The 25,882-nt window shown below is 36.7% G+C and overlaps 1 protein-coding gene across 3 annotated transcripts in view; it reads right to left on the reverse strand.

Annotated features, from left to right (window-relative positions):
* LOC139967809 (phospholipase D1-like) overlaps nucleotides 1-25,882 on the reverse strand; it is a 56,633-nt gene that overhangs the window by 4,234 nt on the left and 26,517 nt on the right. For all 3 annotated transcript variants that reach the window (XM_071971925.1, XM_071971915.1, XM_071971908.1), the window contains exons 3-22: nucleotides 24,653-24,809; nucleotides 23,747-23,875; nucleotides 23,232-23,340; nucleotides 21,398-21,463; nucleotides 20,271-20,329; nucleotides 18,188-18,286; nucleotides 17,345-17,497; nucleotides 16,611-16,754; nucleotides 16,248-16,331; nucleotides 15,101-15,182; nucleotides 11,074-11,184; nucleotides 9,906-10,100; nucleotides 5,561-6,026; nucleotides 5,038-5,156; nucleotides 3,501-3,614; nucleotides 2,277-2,387; nucleotides 1,766-1,854; nucleotides 1,455-1,621; nucleotides 822-1,107; nucleotides 138-258 (exon numbers count right to left, since the gene is read on the reverse strand). In XM_071971925.1, the coding sequence (XP_071828026.1) occupies nucleotides 138-258; nucleotides 822-1,107; nucleotides 1,455-1,621; nucleotides 1,766-1,854; nucleotides 2,277-2,387; nucleotides 3,501-3,614; nucleotides 5,038-5,156; nucleotides 5,561-6,026; nucleotides 9,906-10,100; nucleotides 11,074-11,184; nucleotides 15,101-15,182; nucleotides 16,248-16,331; nucleotides 16,611-16,754; nucleotides 17,345-17,497; nucleotides 18,188-18,286; nucleotides 20,271-20,329; nucleotides 21,398-21,463; nucleotides 23,232-23,340; nucleotides 23,747-23,875; nucleotides 24,653-24,809 (2,861 nt within the window). The remainder of the gene's footprint in view (nucleotides 1-137; nucleotides 259-821; nucleotides 1,108-1,454; nucleotides 1,622-1,765; nucleotides 1,855-2,276; nucleotides 2,388-3,500; nucleotides 3,615-5,037; nucleotides 5,157-5,560; nucleotides 6,027-9,905; nucleotides 10,101-11,073; nucleotides 11,185-15,100; nucleotides 15,183-16,247; nucleotides 16,332-16,610; nucleotides 16,755-17,344; nucleotides 17,498-18,187; nucleotides 18,287-20,270; nucleotides 20,330-21,397; nucleotides 21,464-23,231; nucleotides 23,341-23,746; nucleotides 23,876-24,652; nucleotides 24,810-25,882) is intronic.

Below are 25,882 nucleotides of genomic sequence, written 5' to 3' on the forward strand. Positions count from 1 at the left end.
TTTAGCTTTCAAGGTAGGTCAGCCCATCAACTCAAGGATCAATCATCTGATATATCAACAAACAAAGATAACAATAGACCCCCCCCCTGCCCCCTTCTCAATAAAAACTTGAGTCTGTTTGAGTAAGACTTATTTACCTTTTCAAAATTGGATGTGTTATTGCTGGCTGTTAGCATCCAGATGCCCTTAAAGAAATACTCAGAAACAGGATCGGAGACATCTTGCTTCCAATGTCCTTCAAGAATGCCAAGATGTTCTCTAAGGAAGCAAATATGAGATATTGCAATTTATTTACTATTATTAATTCTTTCTTAATCTTATTTATATTTGTCAGTCTTTACTCTACATGTTAATTCTTTTTTTTTGTTAAACAAAGGATCAGCATGCCATTTTGATATCAATGTAGGTGTCTATGCTCTTGGCCTACGCCAGTGATTATTCAAGCAAGTGCTTTGTGACATCAACAGGTAAATCAATGTATGGTCCCAAAACAATTGAAGGTACTTGCATCTTTCAATCTGTGCTCATTTGAAGGAGCATGCTTTGCCTCTGATAAACACTTAGACAGACCTTGTAGAAGGTGTATTAAATGAACAAATAATTGATATGACTACTCCAATATATCTAATACTCTGTAGTATGTGGATACTACAGGAGGCTGGACTCTACATACCTGTACTACATGTCAGTCAAACAGTTCTAGATATTTCACTCTAGAAAATCTTGCAGGCAAATGTCACAAAGCACTTGCTTGAATAATCACTGGCGTAGGCCAAGAGCATAGACACCTACATTGATTTACCTGTTGATGTCACACTTACTTGAATAGTCGCTGGCGTAGGCCAAGAGCAAAGACACCTGCTTGATACATCTTGCCATCCATGACTGAATCAACAGTCTCAGAATCTTTGATTAGGACTGCCATCTCACTGTCTCTCGACCCAAGGAGACTTCTGTCATTGATGTTAGCAGATCCTATTATGACTGTGTTATCGTCAGCAATAAGAAGCTTAGAATGAATGTAAACCAATTCTGAAACCAACTTTCCATCCAGATCTCCCCAGTTACGGAGACCATTAAAGACAATGTATTGTTGTGGTTTGGAGACTGAAATCAAAAAAAAAAAAAAAAAAAAAATGGTTGGATGAGTAAGACTGGATACCCAAAATGCAAATTTTGAGATGAATGTAAGCTACAAAAGTAGGCAAATCCTAATTAATTAAAAAAGCAAATTGTACTTTAGACAATTGTTGACTTACAGAGAAAGGACAAAACAAATTTATTGACTGATAAAGAAGATGAAAATGAATGTGCATGATAGATAGATAGATAGATAGATATTTATTCAGCCAATCATATAAAAATCCAATGGAAATTGGTGGTAAGTAATGGCAAACAGAAATGTGCAAATTCAAACAAGAAATCAAAATGTTGATTATGGATGAATTAGTTACCTCCCCCATCTTTGAGCCTATCCAGCAGGGAACCTTTACCCCTGCACATGGATCGATATTCCCAGTGGAGGATGGCATGGATAGAGTTTCCACTGTTGCTACCAACCTCTCCTTCGAATGATGGAAGTAAAGGCTGTAGGACATACACCCTAAATGTCTCCTTGTTTCTGTCAAAGATTTGAATTGAAAATAACAGTTTTTATGATTTTGAAAATAGAAAAAGTCTAGATTGTAAAAAGAACTACATGAACATAGACAAAGAAATAAATGTTAAAATTGTTTAAGGATAACTTGAAAGGTTGGTACATTACCTATGGGCTCTGACAATCCGTTTGTATAATGCATCTGCAATGCCATTAGTGACCTCACTTGAATCGGCAATACTGATGAAAAATTGATTCTAAGAGGGAAAATCATAAAACAAGTCAAACAGATTTCTTGAGTATTAGTCATTTTTCAACATTATTAAAATTAGACTCTCATCAATTAATGCCTTCACAACTTTGTAATTAAGTTTGTCCCAAACTAGCTACTTGAGAGATCACTATGTGTAAACATGTAAGGACATGAAGTATACTAATGAAACATTCTACTCTATTAATAAGGCAGGTGATATAAATAATGTGCTTCAACAGAGATACCTAAACAGGTTTACAGTCTGTGTCTCATCAAATTGTCAATCAAAAACTAGGACATAAAACCCATTCTGGTATTTGAATGCCAGTAAACAGGCAATTTTCACAGTTTCTAAATGTTTATTTCACAATATTCCCTAAAAAATCAAGGCTAAGTCTTGGACTGCGATTCAAGTATTAAACTAACCTCTATGTAAATGTAATGCTTGGCTTCCTCAATAACGGTTAGATAAGCTTGGTGGATGGAATCTTCTTTGTCTTTCACACCTGCAGACCAATTGTCCACAGACCTAAGAACCTAACAAAAGCAAATGATAAAGGATTCTCTAAAAATGTAAAGGAAGCAAAAATATCTGTGTGACTTTGCAATGTCAAGTCTCCTGTTCATAATTATAATAATAATAAAATAATAACAATGTCTCCAAAGTGGCTTAAAAGTCTTCAGTCGTGTTACTTTCCATGGCAAATGTCAGACTTAGACTTAGCACTCTTTCATGTCAAACATATTTTGCATGTAAGAATCGGGCGTAAGTTGTTCATCTCATTAACGCAAGGTTAATTACATTGCTAATTACCATTTTTACAATAAGAATTGGAGTTTGCTGAAAACATTGTACTAAATGCCTAAATGTAAATTCAAACATGGAAATGTAAACATTAATTCTATATTTTCACAACCCTGACTACTAAGTTCACGGAACAAAAACAGTCGTCTTTGAAGTTTCCATATATCTGATAATACCATAAACCAAGACACTGTAAAACAGACAACATTTGTTCACTTTTGGATTAAAAGAGACACAAATCATCACATTTAGTTTATATGACGGAGATCTTTATGAAGAACAACTCATCCAAACAGCCAAAAAGTCATGTTTAGAGAAATATACAAGTTTAAAAGTCATGTCTGTGAGCTTTAATTTTTAAATCTATGATGTCATTGTGCTACTAGGATCTGAGACCATTACTCTCTCTTTGTTTTTCTTTCATATTTTCCAGGTAGAATGTTAAAAGTGTTGACACTGAATCCAATCATAAGGATACTTAACCAGCTTAAGTATTGTAGACTCAGCATTTGCAAAACTCATCTCCATTATAGAAAATAAATATTGCAAAACTTAAACACAAACATAAATAATTAAAACAGTTGTGGTCAGATGATGTTATATTAAGGCCTTAAATCTGTGATATCTGCCAAATGAATCAGATTTTTCTTTAGTTGTGTGGGGAAGTTTTTCATGGCAGTTATCGCTCTATGACAAAGTTCAGTAACAAAGTTTGGGTTTGTGTCTTTTCTATGGAGCTTTACAAGGGACATGACAATAACAGGGACAATGTGATGTCCCTTCCACGTACCCCTGCAAATTGCTCCCATGCATGTTCAATGCAATCAAAACTTTATCAGACTTACCTGACAAGTACACTTTGTTGAACCCTCAACTTTTTCAAAATTCAAAGGAGAATGGAATTTGTTACTTTTTGGAACCAAGTACGGGAAAGACTGTCTCTGCTTGGTCTTTTGTTCCTGTACATTAAACAATAAAATCACAGTTAAGAAATAAAGAAATCTTCCACAGTACATTCATGTTTAAAACAGAGAGCCTTCACTATTAGAATTAAAAGGATGAATGAGAAACAAGTTTCCCTTATCAAAAATAAGTAATATGATGGTGATTACCTATGAATTGATTAAGTAGATTAATTGATTAGGAATTACCTTACCAATGAAACAAAGTAAACATACAAGAACAGCATTTACCTATGAGACAACTATTGAAAAGCATTGATCAGAAGATGATTAACTGTCAACAGACAAATGTATCACCTTAAAGACCAACTATGGAGACAAATTTTTTTTTTTTGAATTTCCATTAATTTGGGAGTTTACATACCCATAATCAACATGTGTAAAAAATAATCTTCGAAAACCTACTATAACCCATCAAAAAACGACCACGAAAATGGACGTTTTGGGTAGTCACGTGACATCAACCTCGGGAATGTCTGAAAACAGAGATTGACCCAAAGGAGCCTCTGGTCACCGTGTGACGTCATTATAGGTATACTGCGAAAATCAACACTGAAATAGGCACTGTTTATACACAGATAGCGAACAATTGTACTGTATTTGACTTCCAATTTCGAGCGTTTGAAAAGCTGTTAGCTTAAAACAAGAACACATGAAGGTAAACAACTAGTTTTAAGACAATTTTAAGCAGAAAATTTAGTAAAATGGGTTATTTTATTAGCAAAATTTCCACTCAAATGGAGGCATCGTTTACATAGCGGAGCGCCAATAGGTACGTAAGGTACAATATACTGTAGAACATGCAAACAGCTTGCCGATACCGTAATACAATTTGATCGCAAGATACCTTAAACTGAACAGAAGAATAGACCTAAAAGATGCCTCATGCGTGATATGTGACGGGAAAATGGTTTACATTACTGTCAACGAATTACCAATAAAACACTATTAAAAATAATCGAGAAGACACTGGCCCTCATGCTTTTGTTGGCTGAGGTATAACTGCAACCTCCAACAACACAGAATTGTGGCATTTTGGGGAAAAAGCAGTAATATCGTTGATGCTTTTGGCAGCTCAAGTATACAACTTTACACACTAAAAGTATTGTTGTGAGTGAGGTATACCAACCGTGACGTCACCTGGTCACAGGAATGTTTCAGGAATGTCTGAAATAGGTTTCCTAGAAAGCTGACTTTTCTTCCCATTTTTCACGTATTTAACGTCAGAAATTGGTAACGTTAATTACAGCAATGTAATTGGAGCGAGTTAAGGATTACATACATGCAAAATGGTGGGATTTTTATGTTCATCGAAAAGTCTCCATAGTTGGTCTTTAATTAAAGAGTGACACGAGAAGAATGATAACCTCAAAAGGCATAAAGTACAAAGGTCTTATAATTACCTAAAGGTTGATCTTACCTTTGTACTGTTCCATCTTTCTATGAAGTGTCTAGCCACATCTCGGGCAGCATTACCATAAACTACTGAACTGATGTCATGCCAGGGCATCCTAGGGGTAGTTGACCTGTCCACAGAATCTGTTGGTTATACCCCCGTTAAGAATGAAACTGTTACTCATCTAATAATATTATTAGCAAGAAGACATGACTGTTTAGTTTCCTGCTATTATAATAACTCACTAACTTATTACCTTCATATTGCACTTGAACATAATTTTCTCCAATAGGCTTTCCCTAAGGAGAACAGGGTCCAAGTACTCTTCAAGGGATACATACATGCCAACACTTTGACTAAGACTGGACTAAACTGGTAGCCTAACATGACCTTTGGCTCCAAACAAATCAAAGAAGCAAACAGTAATGCACTATATGTTGCTTACATTTCCAGTTTCACAAAATTTATACATCATATCGTTTGATTTAAAGCAGAAACTTTTAACTTTACATTGATAACAAAATATGTGAAAAGATAGAAAACTCACCCTGAAAGGCAAGATGAGGCTGTATGACATCCCTGGCCACAAAGTTACAGTAATCCTTTCCTGGCCATAGACGGGCTTTACCTTTCACACCTAACATGGCCAATTTAGTCTCTACGACTGTTATTGGAATCACCCAATCATCATCCTCCTCCTCTTCAATATTTGTTTGTTCTTTAGACTGATGAGTGCCATCAGTTGCTTCTAAATCACTTGAGCATGAAGATGAAACACTCGCTACCTGTCCAACTATATCATCTGTTTCAGTCCCTTTACCCGAGTCATTATCATCTCTCTCCTGGGCTGGAATCTTCTTTCCTGCTTCTTCTTCTTCTTCATCAACAATTACATCAAGTTGATGAGTCCGCAGGTTGTTTGGAAGAGAGGTCTGCTTAGGCATGGTTGGCTGGGAATTGCCCTCTGACTTACATTGGTTGTCATAACCAAGACTTGTGGATGTCATCATGTTCTGGTTTGAAAAATAAAATGTCACCAGAATAAGAAACAGAAATAAACAAGACATAGTCAAATCTCAGATCTTGTAATCTGAATACTCCTCTGATTGCAGTAAAAGGAGAGGTTAGGGAAGGCTCGCAAATTTAACCGGCGATGATCGAAGGCCCAGCCAGCAGCACACCACTGCTCATTATGCAGCCTGCATATCGCTCACGCTTGAGTGCACACACCCACGGTAACTCCGTGAAAGTAATGAGCATTGAGCTCCCAACACAGAAGCACTGCTATTGTTTGTAAACAAGTTGAAATCTTCATGAACTATTTTCGTATCGAATGTTTCAAAATACTTTCAGACTTCTTTTCCTGTACAAAGTATTTTCATTCACTAACACTGATCCATCTCTCTTTTCTCTACTCGAACAGTAAGTTGGTACACCTTTCAAATTTTACGAAAGATCGAGCAAAATACTTTCGAAAAATTCACGCGAAACTGGCATAACGTGCTAAATGCAACAAATGTCATGTAAACAAGGCTCTAGTACACCCATTTATGAATAAACCATACGACCACATCTGCTGTTAAGCGGGGGAAAAAGAAAGTATTTTCTAGAATTTCCACACAAAAAAAGAAAAAATAATTATCCTACCATAGTTAAGAGTATAGTACATAGCCTAACCACTTCGTCGGTTACGGATCTCACGTAACAACAAAAACACAACTTATTGTATTTTGCGAAGTTGACGTTTTCTACAAGGACATGGAAAAAAATATTGAGCATTTAGTTAATCATGCCAAGTGGCCTAAAACATGGGATTGCAAGGTTTACTTTGATAAAGATGGCCATACTGTAGCTATTGGGGCCTTGATATCGTGCTATGTATGTATGGTATAGACTGTGCCTCGTCTATCATGGGGAACAGATTGTTTTGTTCATGCGGATGAGTCGGTTAGCTTGAGGTGTGTTTTATATACATCCATGGTTTTACTTTGTTACGGGGATATAAATTTTCTTGAACGTCTAATATAATATTTCGCACAACTTTACCAATCCTTTACTGACTGACCTAATTAATTCTAGAGTGGAGTCAAAATAGTTTACTCCATGAAAAGTTTTTTGGAAACGTGCCAAAAATGTTAACAAACAGGTGTTAGAAAGGGGGGTTGTTTGGCAAGGTACCTGGGAAAATCCGCAGCACATGTACAGTAGCCTACCGTGATATTTAAGTAGGGGTAAACACTGCAGTTAACTTGTAAACTGATGTACGTATAAAGCACGCTGTTTATTGTTAGGCAGTCTAGAAACGGGGCTTTGCCGAACGTAGTTTGTTTCATAATATCGTCAGTTTTGTAAGTTAAACTTTTTAAAGATTGTAAGACAGGTTAAATCTCTTTTCATTTTATCACATAATATAGCTACTCTAACTTGTCTCTAACAGCAGACTGTTATTTTTGCCTGGCTCTGATGAAATACTACTATCTCAAGTAACGTTGGCAAGTTGCCAAGAAATAAATGTCATGCAATGTGATACAAAAAGTCATATTACCCATTCATGAAGGTTTCAAACGCAAGTTTTCAAACACTGGTTCAGTGTATAGTACAATTACAACTAGTCATACCGTTGTAGTCTAAACCAAATTTATGCTTTATGCTAAACGATCTGAACAAACGTAATTTCTCAAACTAAATTAAAATTATATCATTCGTGACTTTGTTACAAGTAAAGCCAAGTAAGTCTACTATGATTATGAATAAGAATTATTTGGTTTCTTTATTAGCCATTCCATTTCGTAAAGCGCCATGCAATAACAATTTTTCTTGCACAAGTCGCGAACTGTTCAGGTTTTTTACAACCCGAAAGCAGCTGCGCAACGTGAAAGTAAGATCACGCACATGTCTTAGCCTACTGTCTGACTGCATGACTCACGTGGAGGTGATTCTGCATATAGATACGTACGAGAGTTTTAATGGTTAGGCTATATATTTACTGTCATTTCATTAAACTGTTTATAGTACGAACGAAAGAAAAGTTCCCACAGGTTTGAGAGATTGTCTAGAACATTGATGATGTAGGTTTTTGTGTATTAAGGGATTCAAGACCAAACGGAGTGTCTCCGTTAGTTCAATTGCAAAACACGAAATAAAAAATAGCGATGAAAGCGCCACGTAAAATTCATGTAACGAGCACAAACCGTCAGCAAAGTACACACAACTGTGTAGTAACTCAATGCAGTTACAGTAGCCTATATGTAGCTTTATTGATAAACAATTCTCCAACCTGCAGAGAAAATTCTATAACCCTTTTGTGTACATCCTGGACCAAAGTGACCAGTTCATTGTCTGGTCTTCTTTTGTGCATAAGAGGCTTAATTTGTGGTCTCATAGTCAAGTGCATACAACTGTCCACCGACTCTTGGAAGGCAGGAAATGTGTGCGTTCAAGCATGACTCATTACCAGCTGGTTGCTGTGCTCATTACACTGGATAGCAACGGTTGGGCCTTCGATCATCGCCGGTTAAATTTGCGAGCCTTCCCTTAGCTGACAACAGTGAATGAGAGATAGGGATAGGTAAGGCCTAGTTGAACAACTCATTCCAAACTATGAATCTCTTCCATGTAAGCTGAAGTATGACAATGGAATGCTACAACAGTTCAAGAAAGTGGCTAGTCTTTAGAGATCTTGTTTAAGGCCTAAGCTACACTGTATCACAAATCACTGAGGTAAAAAAAATAAACTAACAAACTTTCATGTGATTCGATTGCTGGATCTTTAAAACATGAAGTAGCCTAGCTATCAGCCTTAATGTAGGCCTAAATGCTGTATATATAATATTTACCATGTTGTAACCCAAGCATCTAATGTTAGCCTTAGCCTAGCTAGCCCATAGGCCTACAAAATAAACCTGTTCATAACAAACAAAGAGCAAAGAATCCCTAACTTATCATCAATGTTTCACAGTAACTTGCAACCTTCATGCACCGATGAAAATAAGTGTGAACAACATATTTTAGCCATAATGGTCTAAGCTAGCATTTATCACAACTTTTCCATACTTGTTTACAAATGTTTACTGTAATGTTACTAATGCTACTCTTGTTACAATATCACCTGTTCTGTAGTCTACACATGACATACTTAACTTTTCAACCTTTGACAGTCACATAGTGTACACGTCACGCATAGGAGCTTTTGCGTACATTATGAATTATTACATTATTACAAGACTAAAAGTCACCATATGGTTGGAATGGAGGAATAGAACTGTCACAAATCCTGTTCATTGGTTGTTCAGTTATTTTACTTGCTTTTCAATGTAATTTTTGCAAATGTTTGTTAAATAGCGGATGTTTTTCATAAATTTCGGGGAGTAGAATAAAAATAAATTGCTTGCGGCTACCTGTTAATGTCTCACTGTCTTGCCCCTTAATTTTAGACAATAACAGACTCGGCTGAGCCTTGTCCGTTATTCCCCCAAATTCATGGTCTTGACTGTCTATTCACCGATAACAGACAGCCTAAAGCAATTTATTCCTTAAATGAAGGGCAGAGAGTAACCAGTGGTTACTTAAACAGAGGAGCTAGTGTAAAACATGAGGACTTGTGAGAGGGCAAGCAATATTGGTTGGTATCAGCAAAAGGGTAGGGAAGAATGAAAAACATATTTCTATCATTATTTTTATTAACTATATTACAAGAGAGTCAGTACTCCATTTTATGTGGATGTACAGTAAGGTTGCTTTCATAATTATCACATTAGACAATGACTGCAGCAAACTTATATAGTCTCAGCCTGCAGCTACAATAACAACCTTCATACTTACATTCTTGACCATGACTGCAGCAAACTTATATAGTCTCAGCCTGCAGCTACATTAACAACCTTCATACTTACATTCTTCTTTTCCAGGGTCTTGTCAGAATGTGCCACAGATCCAAGGTCTGTCAGTCTGTGTTTAAAATCATCCCATCTACCATAACATATATCCAGTCCCCCTACAAAGGCCACAGCTTGGTCCACAACCACCAGTTTTTCATGATGGGCCCAAAGAATAATACCCCCTGGTGGGTGGTCTGGATGACGCATAACCTATAAGAGATGACAAAGGTCACAAGGGTTTCTTGGCAATTGTGAGTGAATCGTCACACCAAGGCAGGTTGAAAACTTATCCGGGTTACATAATATAAATCAAGTAATAATACAGAATAAGTCCCAGTACAAGCTGATAATACAGAATAAGTCCCAGTACAAGCCGATAATACAGAATAAGTCCCAGCACAAGCCGATAATACAGAATAAGTCCCAGTACAAGCCAATAATACAGAATAAGTCCCAGTATAAGCTGATAATACAGAATAAGTCCCAGTACAAGCCGATAATACAGAATAAGTCCCAGTACAAGCCGATATTACAGAATAAGTCCCAGTACAAGCGGATCATACAAATAAGTCCCAGTACAAGCGGATCATACAAATAAGTCCCAGTACAAGCCAATAATACAGAATAAGTCCCAGTACAAGCCTATAATACAGAATAAGTCCCAGTACAAGCCAATGATACAGAATAAGTCCCAGTACAAGCCGATAATACAGAATAAGTCCCAATACAAGCCGATGATACAGAATAAGTCCCAGTACAAGCCGATAATACAGAATAAGTCCCAGTACAAGCCGATAATACAGAATAAGTCCCAGTACAAGCCGATAATACAGAATAAGTCCCAGTTCAAGCCGATAATACAGAATCACTTTTCTCTTTTCCATCTGCTGACTTGTAAATGCAATCAAACATTTACAGTCTGTTGCATTTGAAGTGGCCTGGACAGTAAATAAAATTAGTCCTGATGCCTGAAAAATCTCTTGTGTACACATCAAACTATAACTATGGAGATCTTGAAAAGAGATCATGGTGAAAGGTTATGTCTGATTTACTCTAATTTAGCAGAGAATGCCCACATTAGATTGGCATAAGAGGCACAGAGATAGGTTTTAATAACAATCATTTGGAAGGTAATACAAAATCAACTGGAATGTTGGTTTTTGGATAAACCAAATGCACTCACCTTAATATTTGGATGCAAACGTTGCAGTTTACATTTAGTTCTCTTGCTGTCTAATCCCAGGGCGAGTTCCACTTCTTTATAGAGAAGGATGAAGATCTTTACACCTTGCTTCTAAATATTTAAAAAGAATCATGGTCAATCCGAAGCAACATTGTCATTAACAAAAATTTACTAGTTTAGTAATCACCCTTGCAGAACAAGGTGAAAATGATTGCAAAAGAAGTAGCCTACTTATGTCTTCTATTAAAGGTGTAAGGGATCAAACACGCATACACACCATCAACATTGCATAGATTAATAATAACAATAACAAGCTTTTAGTAGCTTCGTTGTGCAATCCCCTCAACCATTTATTATGTTTTAATTCTTTTGTCTAAACACATCACTGTAAATTCTTTGAACATTGTTGTTTGAAATAAAGTTGAATTGAATAAAAACAACAACACCACTGTAAACAACAATAATAATTATCATAATTAGTCTTATATAGCACAGAATCAAACAAAAGTTGCTCAATGCACTTTACAAAAAGAAAACATCCAATAACAATGTGCAAAAGGATGAGTTTTAAGACAAAACTTAAACTAAATCAAGTGATTCCAGAGACCTCATATCTACTGGAAGTGAGATCCACAAACAGGGGGCAGCATTATTAAAACTGCGATCCTCGATCTCTTTCAATGGAGACACTAGAACAATATACTGTTTATGATATTGAGATCTTAGATGGCCTATTTTTGGTTTGTTGTTGCAAGATATCACACAAGTAACTTGTGGTACTGAATTTAATAGCATGGAAGGCCAAAATGAGGATTTTATAATCTATGCATAGATTTGTAGGTGACCAATGCAGCTATTTCAGTATTGGAGTATAGTTGGCAGTATATATATTTGCTCTGTGAACAATTCTAGCAGCTATGTTCTGGTTTTTGCAGTCTAGATAATTGGGTAGAAGATGTGCCAACTAGTAATTAATTTGGGTAAACAAGCATACTGGAAATTACTGTGTGAATAAGGTTTTCAGTTGCAGTTTTATCAAGATATTTACAAAGTTGACCCACTTGTCTAATATCTAATATACAGTTGTGTACCACAGGAGTGGCATGTACAATTTTATCACCAATAAGGAGTGAAAGATTCTTAAATTCACATCTATCCTGAGACAGACTGAAAACAATTACCTCTGTGATATCAATTATTTTTTTCACATCTACAATCTATCCCATGAATACATAAATCAATCTTGGATAGAGCACATTCACAATCTAACCCCAGAAATACATAAATCAATCTTGGATAGAGCACATCCACAATCTAACCCCATGAATACATAAATCAATCTTGGATAGAGCACATCCACAATCTAACCCCATGAATACATAAATCAATCTTGGATAGAGCACATTCACAATCTAACCCCATGAATACATAAATCAATCTTGGATAGAGCACATTCACAATCTAACCCCATGAATACATAAATCCATCTTGGATAGAGCACATTCACAATCTAACCCCAGGAATACATAAATCAATCTTGGATAGAGCACATTCACAATCTAACCCCATGAATACATAAATCAATCTTGGATAGAGCACATCCACAATCTAACCCCATGAATACATAAATCAATCTTGGATAGAGCACATTCACAATCTAACCCCATGAATACATAAATCAATCTTGGATAGAGCACATTCACAATCTAACCCCAGGAATACATAAATCAATCTTGGATAAGGCACATTCACAATCTAACCCCATGAATACATAAATCCATCTTGGATAGAGCACATCCACAATCTAACCCCATGAATACATAAATCAATCTTGGATAGAGCACATCCACAATCTAACCCCATGAATACATAAATCCATCTTGGATAGAGCACATTCACAATCTAACCCCATGAATACATAAATCAATCTTGGATAGAGCACATCCACAATCTAACCCCATGAATACATAATTCCATCTTGGATAGAGCACATCCACAATCTAACCCCATGAATACATAATTCCATCTTGGATAGAGCACATTCACAATCTAACCCCATGAATACATAAATCAATCTTGGATAGAGCACATCCACAATCTAACCCCATGAATACATAAATCAATCTTGGATAGAGCACATCCACAATCTAACCCCATGAATACATAAATCCATCTTGGATAGACACATCCACAGTCTAACCCCATGAATACATAAATCAATCTTGGATACAGCACATCCACAATCTAACCCCATGAATACATAAATCCATCTTGGATAGACACATCCACAATCTAACCCCATGAATACATAAATCAATCTTGGATAGAGCACATTCACAATCTAACCCAAGGAATACATAATTCCATCTTGGATAGAGCACATCCACAATCTAACCCCATGAATACATAAATCCATCTTGGATAGACACATCCACAATCTAACCCCATGAATATATAAATCCATCTTGGATAGAGCACGGTTAAGATCATTTGGATCAAAGGTGACATAGAGTTGAGTATCATCAGCATAAAACATATAATTAATATCATACAAACTTATTAGTTTTCCGAGAGCGAAATATATATCAAAAAGAGGACTGGACCCAGGATAGCCCCTGGAGGAACGCCATGGTGCAAAACATGCCAGAACTAAACTGGGATAATTGGACTGTTTGTGAGGTATGTTCGTAATATGATTTGAACCACCTTAAAACAGCTCAACGGATATTAAAATCTGTTCCAATTTAGATAGTCAAATGTCATGATCCACTGTGTCAAAGGCTACAGACAGATCTAGTTATACTAATGAAACATATTTCTTGTTATCAAGGGAGGAGAAAAGATCATCAGCTCTTACCAGGGCAGATTCAGTGCTACAACATGGTTGGGGGGGGGGTATGGGGGCAGGTGGGAACGACATTTATATCTCCTATATGGAGCATGATTATCCAAAACTTTAATGAGTGTATTGTTATAGTCATTAATACTGCTATCAATGTCACCATGAGAAGATGGAAGCAAACAACCTAACTCAATGTTAAAAGTATCCGGAGAGAAATGACAAACACTGTGGGAAGATATATAGGTAGTTTACAATTTAAGCTTGGACTGGTCAAGGGTTGCAAGTACCGCAAGGTGGTCACAAAGGTAAAATTTGTGAGACCAAACTTGACTGACAAACTAATGGTCCCTTCTAGTAATAAGAAGGTCAAGTGTATGTCCACCCTGAGTCAAGTTGATGTCCACCCTGAGTCAAGTGTATATCCACCCCCTGAGTCAAGTGTATGTCCACCCTGAGTCGAGTGGATGTCCACCCTGAGTCAAGTGTATGTCCACCCTGAGTCAAGTGTTTGTCCACCATGATGTGTTTTATCAAAGACATTTGTTGCAGACTAAATGTATCACAGGTTCGAGTAATGTGGCTGATGAGTCTGGAGGAGTATTGGGTGCATGAGAACTGAAATCCCCAAAGATAAGAAATTTATCCTGTGTAGTGCATTCTCCAGAAAACAATGAAATTCAATCTGAAATATTGATAAAGTGGAACTGTTTTCCGTGAAGGAGGAGGGTGGTAAAAGAAAAACATTTTGAAAGACTATCCCACTCCCAAGAAACTGGATATAAGATTTCAAAGGATTTGAAACCGGGGAGAGATTCAGTTATTGGAGATAGATGCTAAGAACATACTACAAGAACCCCACCACCATGGGAGCCCCTACAAATCTAGAAAGGTTACAACCAGTAGGTTTTATCCTTCAGCAAAGGAATAATAAATTGATTCACCTGGTCAGTTCTGACAAATACTAACATAAAGCAAAGCATGTCTTACGACGTGCAGCTTAATATCCCATAAATTAATACCTGTGGATAATTTAAGATCAACAATACCTTGTATTTGTTCACTATTCCTTTAAATATATCTCAGGATGACAGAGAATCATAAATTGAAGTGTACTGAACTCCTGTTAAGCAACAAGTTTTCATTTATATACAGAAATACTCTTCCATTTAACTATGATATGCTTACAGCTTTCCTCTTCAATAATTCATCCACTTTCCACTTGTGTCCTTCAACTGCTGGTCGCTTCAGATAGATGTCTGGGTTAAACCTGGTAACAAGAGACACATAAAAATAAATTACCAGTATCAGAACCTCACCAGGAAGGTTTCCATTTATAATGTTTCTTCTCATCAAGTACCAGCAATTATTCATCATATAGCGATCACAACCAATTTTCAAGCTTAATGCAGAACTGTCTACAAAGATGTATGCTGTATAGTGTAACATAAATATTTCAGGGTACTACTAATATAATGGTTATGATTTGTAAAAATTGGACCTTTTACCATGACCAAAGATGAACTCCACACCAAAGTTAGCTTAACGTATGGGAGTCCCTCAGACTCATTCCCTAAAAGTGTTTGTAAACTGTACAAGAGTCAATTTGCAAGGCTTTATTCGAATGGTTTTGTACATGGCATATACAGCAAAATTAACATAGACATCTGCTCACCATCTTAACTTATTAAAGACAATACTGTGATTTCACAAACTACCAAACTATGGGGAAGATTTCTAGCTGAATATTCTACTAAGCAGAAGGTTGTGTGCTGATCCTACAGATATAAGTGTCAAAACAAGAAAAGAAACAAAAGAAATAAACAAGCCTTGATGAGCTAAAAGAGAAGAAGGTCAGCACTTAATTAAGAGACTAATTATCTTGATGATAAAACAATGGAAGTCATAACTGTTTATCAAAAACCATTTTCGTAGTTTGTCTTTAATTCATTACAAAGTTTTTCTACTTCAGATATGCTGATCACTTTAGAGAAGCAGAAGCTAGAAGTGAGTTGAAAACATGACATGAAGGTAAGACACCTTTGACTGTGGTAGTGTGGGAGTACTAATAATATATAAAGACATAGGTTCCACAGCGTTTTACCTATATTATAGATTCCACAAAGTGCCATTAAGTCTTACATATAACATAGTTTTTACCTATAACATATGTTTCAAAGATTCACCAACAACTCAAAATCTATAAAGAGCAAAAAGAACAAACAAAAAGCAGGGGAAGGGACCAGCAGATGTAGTAAAGGTGGGTACTCACCACCAATCAGTAATGAAGATTTCTGGGAAGGGACCAGCAGATGTAGTAAAGGTGGGTACTCACCACCAATCAGTAATGAAGATTTCTTCCTGTGCAGCTTCCAGGGTATCAGCTATACTTTGGAAGTACAGTTCTCCATCCGCAAACCTGCACATCAAATAAACAAAATATTGAAAATATTTATTGAAATCAAACTAAAGCAACAACAACAACAAAACAGAGATACTTTGCACGTACACATACAATATTTTTTGTCCAAACTTGTTATCACCTTTAAAAGGCTTAGGTACATATAGTGTATCTACCCTTCACCGTTTTTGCTCATGCACAGTGCTGCTTTTTCTGTATTAACTCTTCAAACATGAATTGAGTAGATACATAATACAACAAGATATTGTTTGTTTCTTGCTCACTTTAATTACTTACCAATGAGCAAAGGTTTGCATTCTGACCGGAGCAAAGGATCCGTGCTGATGAGCCTGACAATATTCTGAGCCCTTGGCTGCCTTGAGAATTTCCACCATCCATTCACGAGCTGCCAGTTTACTGGTACACCTCACACGTAATGTCCTAAGTGTTAGCAACATGTAAATTACAATCATACATCCATCATCAGAATATTTAAATCCACAGTCAGGTGTGGACAGTATATTTTAATGTCAATAATGGTTGCATTTATGATTAATTTGTGAATTCCTGTCAATATGATCACACAAGAGAGACTATGCTGAGAAAGACAAATAACGTGATGAATTCAATAGTTTGCTCCTATTCCTATCTTCAGGTACACGTATATGATTGCTTCAGGGATAAGGGTCCTCATTTAATTAAACTCGCTTCACAAAGGAGAAAACATGAATGTGAAGATACTGTTACTGATACTAGGTTTTGTCGTATTGCTGCCATGGCACAGGGTGGCAGGTTTTGGGTTCATGACATTTAATATTTAATGCGGAGGTTAGAGAGAAATATTCCAGAGGGTGCTATCAGACACAAGGTCTTCCATTCCATTTTTAATGTTAACAGTTAGAATTTAGGGATAGTAAACCAAGTGTTGGATAAGAATGTTCTTAAGATTTACTGGTTTGGCTTGCAATGTTTATGTAGGTAACACACCATTCCCATATGTGTGAGGGTCCTACAACAGTTAAGCAACTAACCGATGTTGATTTGAGATGACAAGGCACTTGCTCCTCCCGGTATCCTCCTTACCACACTGGGCACTGAAGCTTTTGTCAAAGAGCATCACCCCTCTAGTTTCTCCATCGTTAGGTCTCATGTATGCAAGGAAAGAGTCCTTTGTTATCAGCCACCTATGTTTATAAAAACAATAATTACCTCATTATAGTGTTGAAACTTTGAAAGAGCAATGTAAAAACGTGGAAGCTTGAGTATGCCTTAAAGGCATTGAAGACTCGCCCCAAACCGCGTGTGGCCATCTGAAAAAGTTAACTTTCCGTTGCTTGCAAGTGACGTTTTGTTCGTGTCGTTACAAAATGCAGACAGTGCAGTAATGAAACGTGATACCTTGTTATCTTTAGCTGGACCTGAGACGTCCATCCCTGTTATTGTTTGTACACTGTGCTGTGGGTATTGACCGCAGCTGTATGCACTGACTGTACACTAGTGTCTAATTACCGATGGTAGCAAGCGGTATGTGTGTGTATTTACTGGGATCGATGGTGGTGCCTAACATTTCTGTTACACCTCATTCAAAACTAGGTCAGATTACTGGCATTAGACGTTTCTTTTTGCGCGAGTCTTCACACCCTTCAACCTTGAACAAAGACTTATAGAAATATGATACAACTCAAAGATCAAAATCATTAAAAGTTTAGTGAAAACAAATGGTATTATGGGTTAGGCTCTTCAAGTCATTAACTTGTTCATTTCCAGTTCATTGACCACAAACTGATATATTTCATTATTTCAGTACAAACAAAACTGAGGTGAAAAACTAAGTACATATTGTACACATGTTTCCTTAACATATATTTTCTTACCTTTTTGAATATCTAGCTTTAATCTTGCAGCTAGGGCAACATGAGCAAATTCCTGAAAGAACATGGTGGCCACCAGACTTTTTAAACACCCATCCTTCCCTGATGATGTAAGAATTAACATTTATAAATCAATTCTGTCCTAGTACACCCTATTTTCAAAGGTATTGTAAGAAACAAAAATCTTCCAGAAAAGTCAGGATGAATATAAAATGATGCTATTTTCCATTTATAATTACAGAGTACAGTCAATAGATTTGGGGAATATCTACAAAAGTCAACATCAAGGGTATAATATTTACAGTGAAATATGAAGTATAGAGATTGATGGGAATGCTTCTTTCTCCATCATTACCAATATTATTCTGCTGAGCAATTCCTAATCTCAATTGCCTAAAATCACCATGTACTGGAATCTTAGTCACTTCCCTCAATACTCTGCTGAGCAATGATTTGTGGAATGACACTTGGCTACTCTAACCATCTACTGGAATCTTAGTCACATCCCTCAATACTCTGCTGAGCAATGATTTGTGGAATGACACTTGGCTACTCTAACCATCTACTGGAATCTTAGTCACATCCCTCAATACTCTGCTTAGCAATGATTTGTGGAATGACACTTGTCTACTCTAACCATCTACTGGAATCTTAGTCACATCCCTCAAATACTCTACTGAGCAATGATTTGAGGAATGACACTTGTCTACTCTAACCATCTACTGGAATCTTAGTCACATCCCTCAAATACTCTGCTGGGCAATGATTTGTGGAATGACACTTGTCTACTCTAACCATCTACTGGAAACTTAGTCACTAACCTCATATACTCTGTTGAACAATGACTTGTGGAATAACACTTGGATACTCTAACCATCTACTGGAATCTTAGTCATATCCCTCAAATACTCTGCTGAGCAATGATTTGTGGAATGACAATTGGCTACTCTTACCATCTACTGGAATCTTAGTCACATCCCTCAAATACTCTGCTGGGCAATGATTTGTGGAATGACTTGTCTACTCTAACCATCTACTGGAAACTTAGTCACTAACCTCATATACTCTGTTGAACAATGACTTGTGGAATAACACTTGGATACTCTTACCATCTACTGGAATCTTAGTCATATCCCTCAAATACTCTGCTGAGCAATGATTTGTGGAATGACAATTGGCTACTCTTACCATCTACTGGAATCTTAGTCACATCCCTCAATACTCTGCTGAGCAATGATTTGAGGAATGACACTTGGCTACTCTTACCATCTACTGGAATCTTAGTCACATCCCTCAAATACTCTGCTGAGCAATGATTTGTGGAATGACACTTGGCTAATCTTACCACCTACTGGAATCTTAATAACATCCCTCAAATTCTCTGCTGAGCAATGATTTGTGGAATGACAATTGGCTACTCTTACCATCTACTGGAATCTTAGTCACATTCCTCAATACTCTGCTTAGCAATGATTTGTGGAATGACAATTGGCTACTCTTACCATCTACTGGAATCTTAGTCACATCCCTCAAATACTCTGCTGAGCAATGATTTGTGAATGACACTTGGCTAATCTAACCATCTACTGGAATCTTAGTCACATCCCTCAAATACTCTACTGAGCAATGATTTGTGGAATGACAATTGGCTACTCTTACCATCTACTGGAATCTTAGTCACATCCCTCAAAACTCTGCTGAGCAATGATTTGTGGAATGACACTTGTCTACTCTAACCATCTATTGGAATCTTAGTCACATCCCTCAAATTCTCTGCTGAGCAATGATTTGTGGAATGACAATTGGCCACTCTTACCATCTACTGGAATCTTAGTCACATCCCTCAATACTCTGATGAGCGATGATTTGTGGAATGACACTTGTCTACTCTAACCATCTACTGGAATCTTAGTCACATCCCTCACATACTCTGCTGAGCAATGATTTGTGGAATGACACTTGACTACTCTTACCATCTACTGGAAACTTAGTCACATCCCTCAAATACTCTGCTGAGCAATGATTTGAGGAATGACACTTGGCTACTCTAACCATCTACTGGAATCTTAGTCATCCCTAAACTTACTTTGCTTTAAGTCCAAGTTCATCAATAAATGAAAGCTCACTCACTTCAAAGAATTCCAGCTGTGCAAAGAGGTGAAAAGTTTGGAATATGTGAGCTACATGGTGTTGTGAAAATAACATTGTGAAGTGTTTCATGTTAGCTACAAGGTGTTGTGAAAATAACATTGTGATGTGTTTCATGTTAGCTACATAGTGTTGTGAAAGTAACATCGTGAAGTGCTTCATGTTAGCTTAATGGTGTTGGTGAGAATAAAAATTGTGACATGCTTCATGAAGAAGTAAGCTATCCTTACACTGCACCGACACTATACTCACACTCACCTTCAACAGTTAACATGACTGATACTTATTATTACTGTAGAGTCTGCAGAAATGTTTCTTTCTTACAACAAATGGTAAATAACATCTTGGTTTGGTACCAGCAACTGCTGACATTTATCAAGAATTGAGATAAGAATCTAGAATTCTTATTACACTCATTACTGTGAAGTTCCACAGAATTAATGTACACAATGAAGAATGAAGGGTACACAATACTGTACCAGTGCCTGGGCAATAACTTAGATGACACATTGTGGACTTATTGTGTAAAGTAATATTCATCAGACTTTAATATGCATGCAAGTGGGTAGAAGGAGTGTTAACCAATACTGAACTTTACCACTCCATTTCTGTCTGGAATTTACAAATATTGGTGCAGATATGGTGCACTTTCTTTAATGAGGCCCAATGAACTGGTGCAGATATGATGCACTTTCTTTTAATGAGGCCCAATGAACTGGTGCAGATATGATGCACTTTCTTTAATGAGGCCCAATGAACTGGTGCAGATATGATGCACTTTCTTTTAATGAGGCCCAATGAACTGGTGCAGATATGATGCACTTTCTTTAATGAGGCCCAATGAACTGGTGCAGATATGGTGTACTTTCTTTTAATGAGGCCCAATGAACTGGTGCAGATATGGTGCACTTTCAGTCAGCAAACTTCAAATAAAGATGTCTCTGTCTTTTCTTATTTTCCTAATATTTCACTGCCACATTACTATGAATAGATAAAACAGTTATTAATCACATGAATAAAACAAACGAGTTATTAATCACACATATCTGAAGGCTATGAGTTTACCACAGATGGATGGTTTTGTAGAACCTGGTTATCCAGAACAGCCTGCAGGTACTTTTGAAGGTGAGCCTACACAGGATAAAAGAAACAAATTATTACAATTTGTACAATAATATTTTGATAGGTCTTATATTATCTTAAAACGGTGATTGGTTTAATTAAATTATATGCTTTTACTATATTATAAAGAAGTTTACATTCATTCCTAATTTGGGTGATAAATCAATTTTGTTTGGTAATATTTTCTGCATATGACTGACTCACTGTCTTCATAACAACTAAAGAATGTGTGACAAACTTATGTTAATCTATATTGAACCAAATCGAGTGATGGAACGCAGATGCATGTTTTTAGTTAGCCTGATCAACAAAATACTCCAACTACAATTAAAACACTATCTTTATCACCACTCAGGAGGATCAGAACACTCGGTGGTTTACATCTTTCCTATCGTACAAATGCACCAGTCATTGTTAACATGCATCCATAAAACATCAAACGTTTCAGAACACTCGGTTGTTTACATCCTTCCTATCATACAAATGCAACAGTCTTTGCTAACATGCATCCATGAAACGTGAAACGTTTCAGAACACTCGGTTGTTTACGTCTTTCCTACCATACAAATGCAAGTCATTGTTATTATGCATCCATAAAACGTCAAATGTTTGAGAACACTCTGTTGTTTACATCTTTCCTATCATACAAATGCAACAGTCTTTGCTAACATGCATCAATGAAACGTCAAACGTTTCAGAACACTCAGGTGTTTACATCTCTCCTATCGTACAAATGCACCAGTCATTGTTAACATGCATCCATAAAACGTCAAACGTTTCAGAACACTCGGTTGTTTACATCCTTCCTATCATACAAATGCAACAGTCTTTGCTAACATGCATCCATGAAACGTCAAATGTTTGAGAACACTCTGTTGTTTACATCTTTCCTATCATACAAATGCAACAGTCTTTGCTAACATGCATCAATGAAACGTCAAACGTTTCAGAACACTCAGGTGTTTACATCTCTCCTATCATACAAATGCAACAGTCATTGTTAACATGCATTCATAAAATGTCAAACGTTTCAGAACACTCGGTTATTTACGTCTTTCCTATCATACAAATGCAACAGTCATTGTTATCATGCATCCATAAAACGTCAAACGGTAGAAGCAAATTTTTTTTTCAAGTTTCATGCATCAGCCATCCTGACCTGCCACACAGAAGATGTGATTTGAAAATTGATTGATGCCATTCACCTAGTTGGAGAGAATGTAGTCATGTTAACTTCAAAAATGGTATTGCCAGATTGCATAGCTAATAAGAAATTTGTTCATTTGAAATCAGTGTTTGGTGGCGATGATATATGCAATTCCTGTGGATTGCCATCTTGTCAATTTTGGTTTCCAGAAAGAGAAAACTATGTAGTCTCTTATACTGTTGCAAAATTGTGAGGGGGACCGCAGATCGCAAAGTCGGCAATGACTATAAAGCGGATCGCAAAGTGGGTAATTACTGTTACGGTTAGATTCGTCCAACACGGCAGCATAGAGAAGCGCTGTGGTCAAAGCTGAAGTCAAAGTGAATTAATCAGGTCACACATCCAGTCTATGCATGATTATTTCTTTAATGCCGCCCTCATTTTCTTTCGGGAAACATTTCTATACCGTAGTTTTGATTTTTAAAAGTGGATGAGGTGAAAGTAATAGTTTTCAAATTTGACTTTCAGCAAGCTTAAGATGAGATTGCCAAGCAACAAAAATATCTGTAACAACAAAAGATGATGGTTAGCAATTGCCTTCTTCCAGCATTTTCAATTTCATAAACCTACCATCCTCTTAGCCATGTTCTTAGAGCGAACCAAAGCATCTGGAGTCCTCGGAAAGTGAGGTAAGCGACGTTGTGACTTTTCTCTGTAAGCTCTGCTTCTCTCTCGATGACTGTGAATAAACGAAAAGGAATCAAACTTTTCATAGTGGAGAACTGTTACAATCAATGGTGGCTTTGAATTATCAAGATGTCACATGAATAGGAACAAGAGGATAGGTTGGAATGCTACTAGTGGAGAAATATATCTTCTTTGTATTGGATCTGTACCTCTTCAAAAGAACAATAATAACACAAGAAAAAGACCAAAAGTTAACTAGAGTTTGGCTGACATCATCTGCATAAAGCAGACTAGGTCAGTGAAAGAATTTACAAGTCATCAAAGTTTCTCACATGACCTGTTAACATTTTGCTGTTGACTTTCTCCATTCCTTCATTCTTAATAATTTGTATTTACAAGGAAATCATGCAATTTAAAAGACCTTTGGTCAAATAATGCTGACAGTGGACAAGACTAACTTTTGATCTCCAAAAGGAATGTTCAGTGTAGCTTTGTATATAAGCATTTCTTCGTGTAGCTTGAGAAAGTGATGATATCGTCGTCTCACTGTCCAGATGCAATTCATGTGATGAATTTCCATGAAATATCTGGAACAGAATAAACAATCAACATGTTTATGTCAAATTAAAGCCCTCTCCATCAGGAATAATGCTTCATATTTTACAAACATACTGATATGTACTACGCTACATATTCCTGACAGGCTGTGTTATTTCTATAAAAAGAAAAAGATTATGCCTTTCATGAAACATGAAAACACCAAAAACTGATAATTTCAAAGGCATTTTGAGAGCAACCATAGTCTCTAACAAAAGATCTGTTATGAGCAGCTCAACGAAGCTAGCAAACAAAAATGAATGCAAAGTAGTTTGATCATGAGAACACACTGGAATGGTTGGAGGGGTTGTTTTAATATGAAACTATACTCGAAGATTAGATTTGTTGAATCTCAAGTTGACACATCAACTATCTAACTTGTAGTATCATCTCAACTTAGGAGGATTGTGCTGTGTGTAGCTACAGCTCTATGGATATTATATTTATTTACTATTATATTAGTGTACATTCAGTATAAACAAAGTTGTTGTGAGAACAACTTATCTCTCTTCAACAATATCATACAATACACATAATATCGCAGGTATCATTTTTCGCAGTATCGCAATATTGCATTTTCACAGGTACCATCTTCAAACCAATTCGGTACACAAAACAAAATAATCCTTTCAAATGATGTTTTGTTGAGGAACTTAGCTGGTATTTCTGTTGACTCTATCCATTGAATGTACAGTAGTGTTCATCAATGGAGTTCATCAATCATGAGGCAATTTAAAAGCAAGCTTAAAATTGATTTGATTACTCACAGATTTGGGTTCAAGGTTCTTTCGGACCTCCCACTGATCTGTCCAACGTCAGTTATCTGAACAATGATGTCATTATTCTCTACAAACGGAAAACGGTCCTTATCTGTAAATGGTTTCCGTTTCTCATACACCATCTTGTAACCCTTGTCTGTTGTGCCTGTCAATACAATATGGATAAAATTTGAATGTTGTAGAAAAGTACCTAAGAATAAGCAGAACTTTAAACATGAAAAATCAGGCCTTCAGATGCTTAAAGGTGGGGGGGGGGGGGAGGGGCACAAAGATAACATGTGAGGTAAATACTCTTTTTGAGCAGTTGATCTTAAAGTGTTTGTATAAATCTCCCCAAAACTTACTGGTATGAGGATTATCTTCACTCCTCTCTCACCTGTCTCCATTCTACATATGCATTCAATCTATCTAACCTACAAAAGTTGGTAACATTTTAGCACTGCACCCCCATTAGGTCAGTGGGGGGCACAGTGCTAAAATTAGTGTTCACACAGGTCCAAAAATGCTTGCTCTCCACGTCTATTGGATCAGACCATATAAATATCCAATTTAGCTCTAAAATAGTTGTTACTACTACTATCTATTATGCAGGCCCAGGGTTCGCATTAGCCGCGAGATTGCGCGATACGCGCAATTTGATCTCATTTGGAATAAACGATTAGTAAAAAGCCACTTGCGATTATTATTTTTTAGTTATCCTGTCTTTAATCCATAAACATCTCGTAAAATTCCTTGTCAGCCTTTCCTTCTATGAAATAAACGAATGAATAAATAATAATTTCTTCCACATGGTAGCCTAACACCACACTAAGTAATGAGAAATTCTAGCAAAGCCTAACCATCTGTTTATTCGTTGAAGTTGTGACACAGTTATAAGATATCCATGGAATACTTTCATTATTGCTGTTACGTTCGACCACATGGTTGCCTAACACCACACTAAGTCAATGGGGGTAACCTAGCCTAGCCATCCGTTTATTAGCTGAAATTGTGACGCAGTTATAAGATATCCATGGAATACTTTCGTTATTGCTGTTATCCACATGGTAGCCGAACACCACACTAAGTCAATGGGAAACCTGCCTAACCATCAGTTTGCAACTTTGTTTTTACAAAAATCACACTTTGCATAGGATTCGGGTAATAAGTTAGGAACCGGGTAGTATCGCGTCGGGCGGGTACCTTCGTTATTGCTGTTATCTTCGACCACATGGTAGT

This window comes from Apostichopus japonicus, chromosome 1, assembly GCF_037975245.1.
Source record: "Apostichopus japonicus isolate 1M-3 chromosome 1, ASM3797524v1, whole genome shotgun sequence".
Taxonomy (NCBI): domain Eukaryota; kingdom Metazoa; phylum Echinodermata; class Holothuroidea; order Aspidochirotida; family Stichopodidae; genus Apostichopus; species Apostichopus japonicus.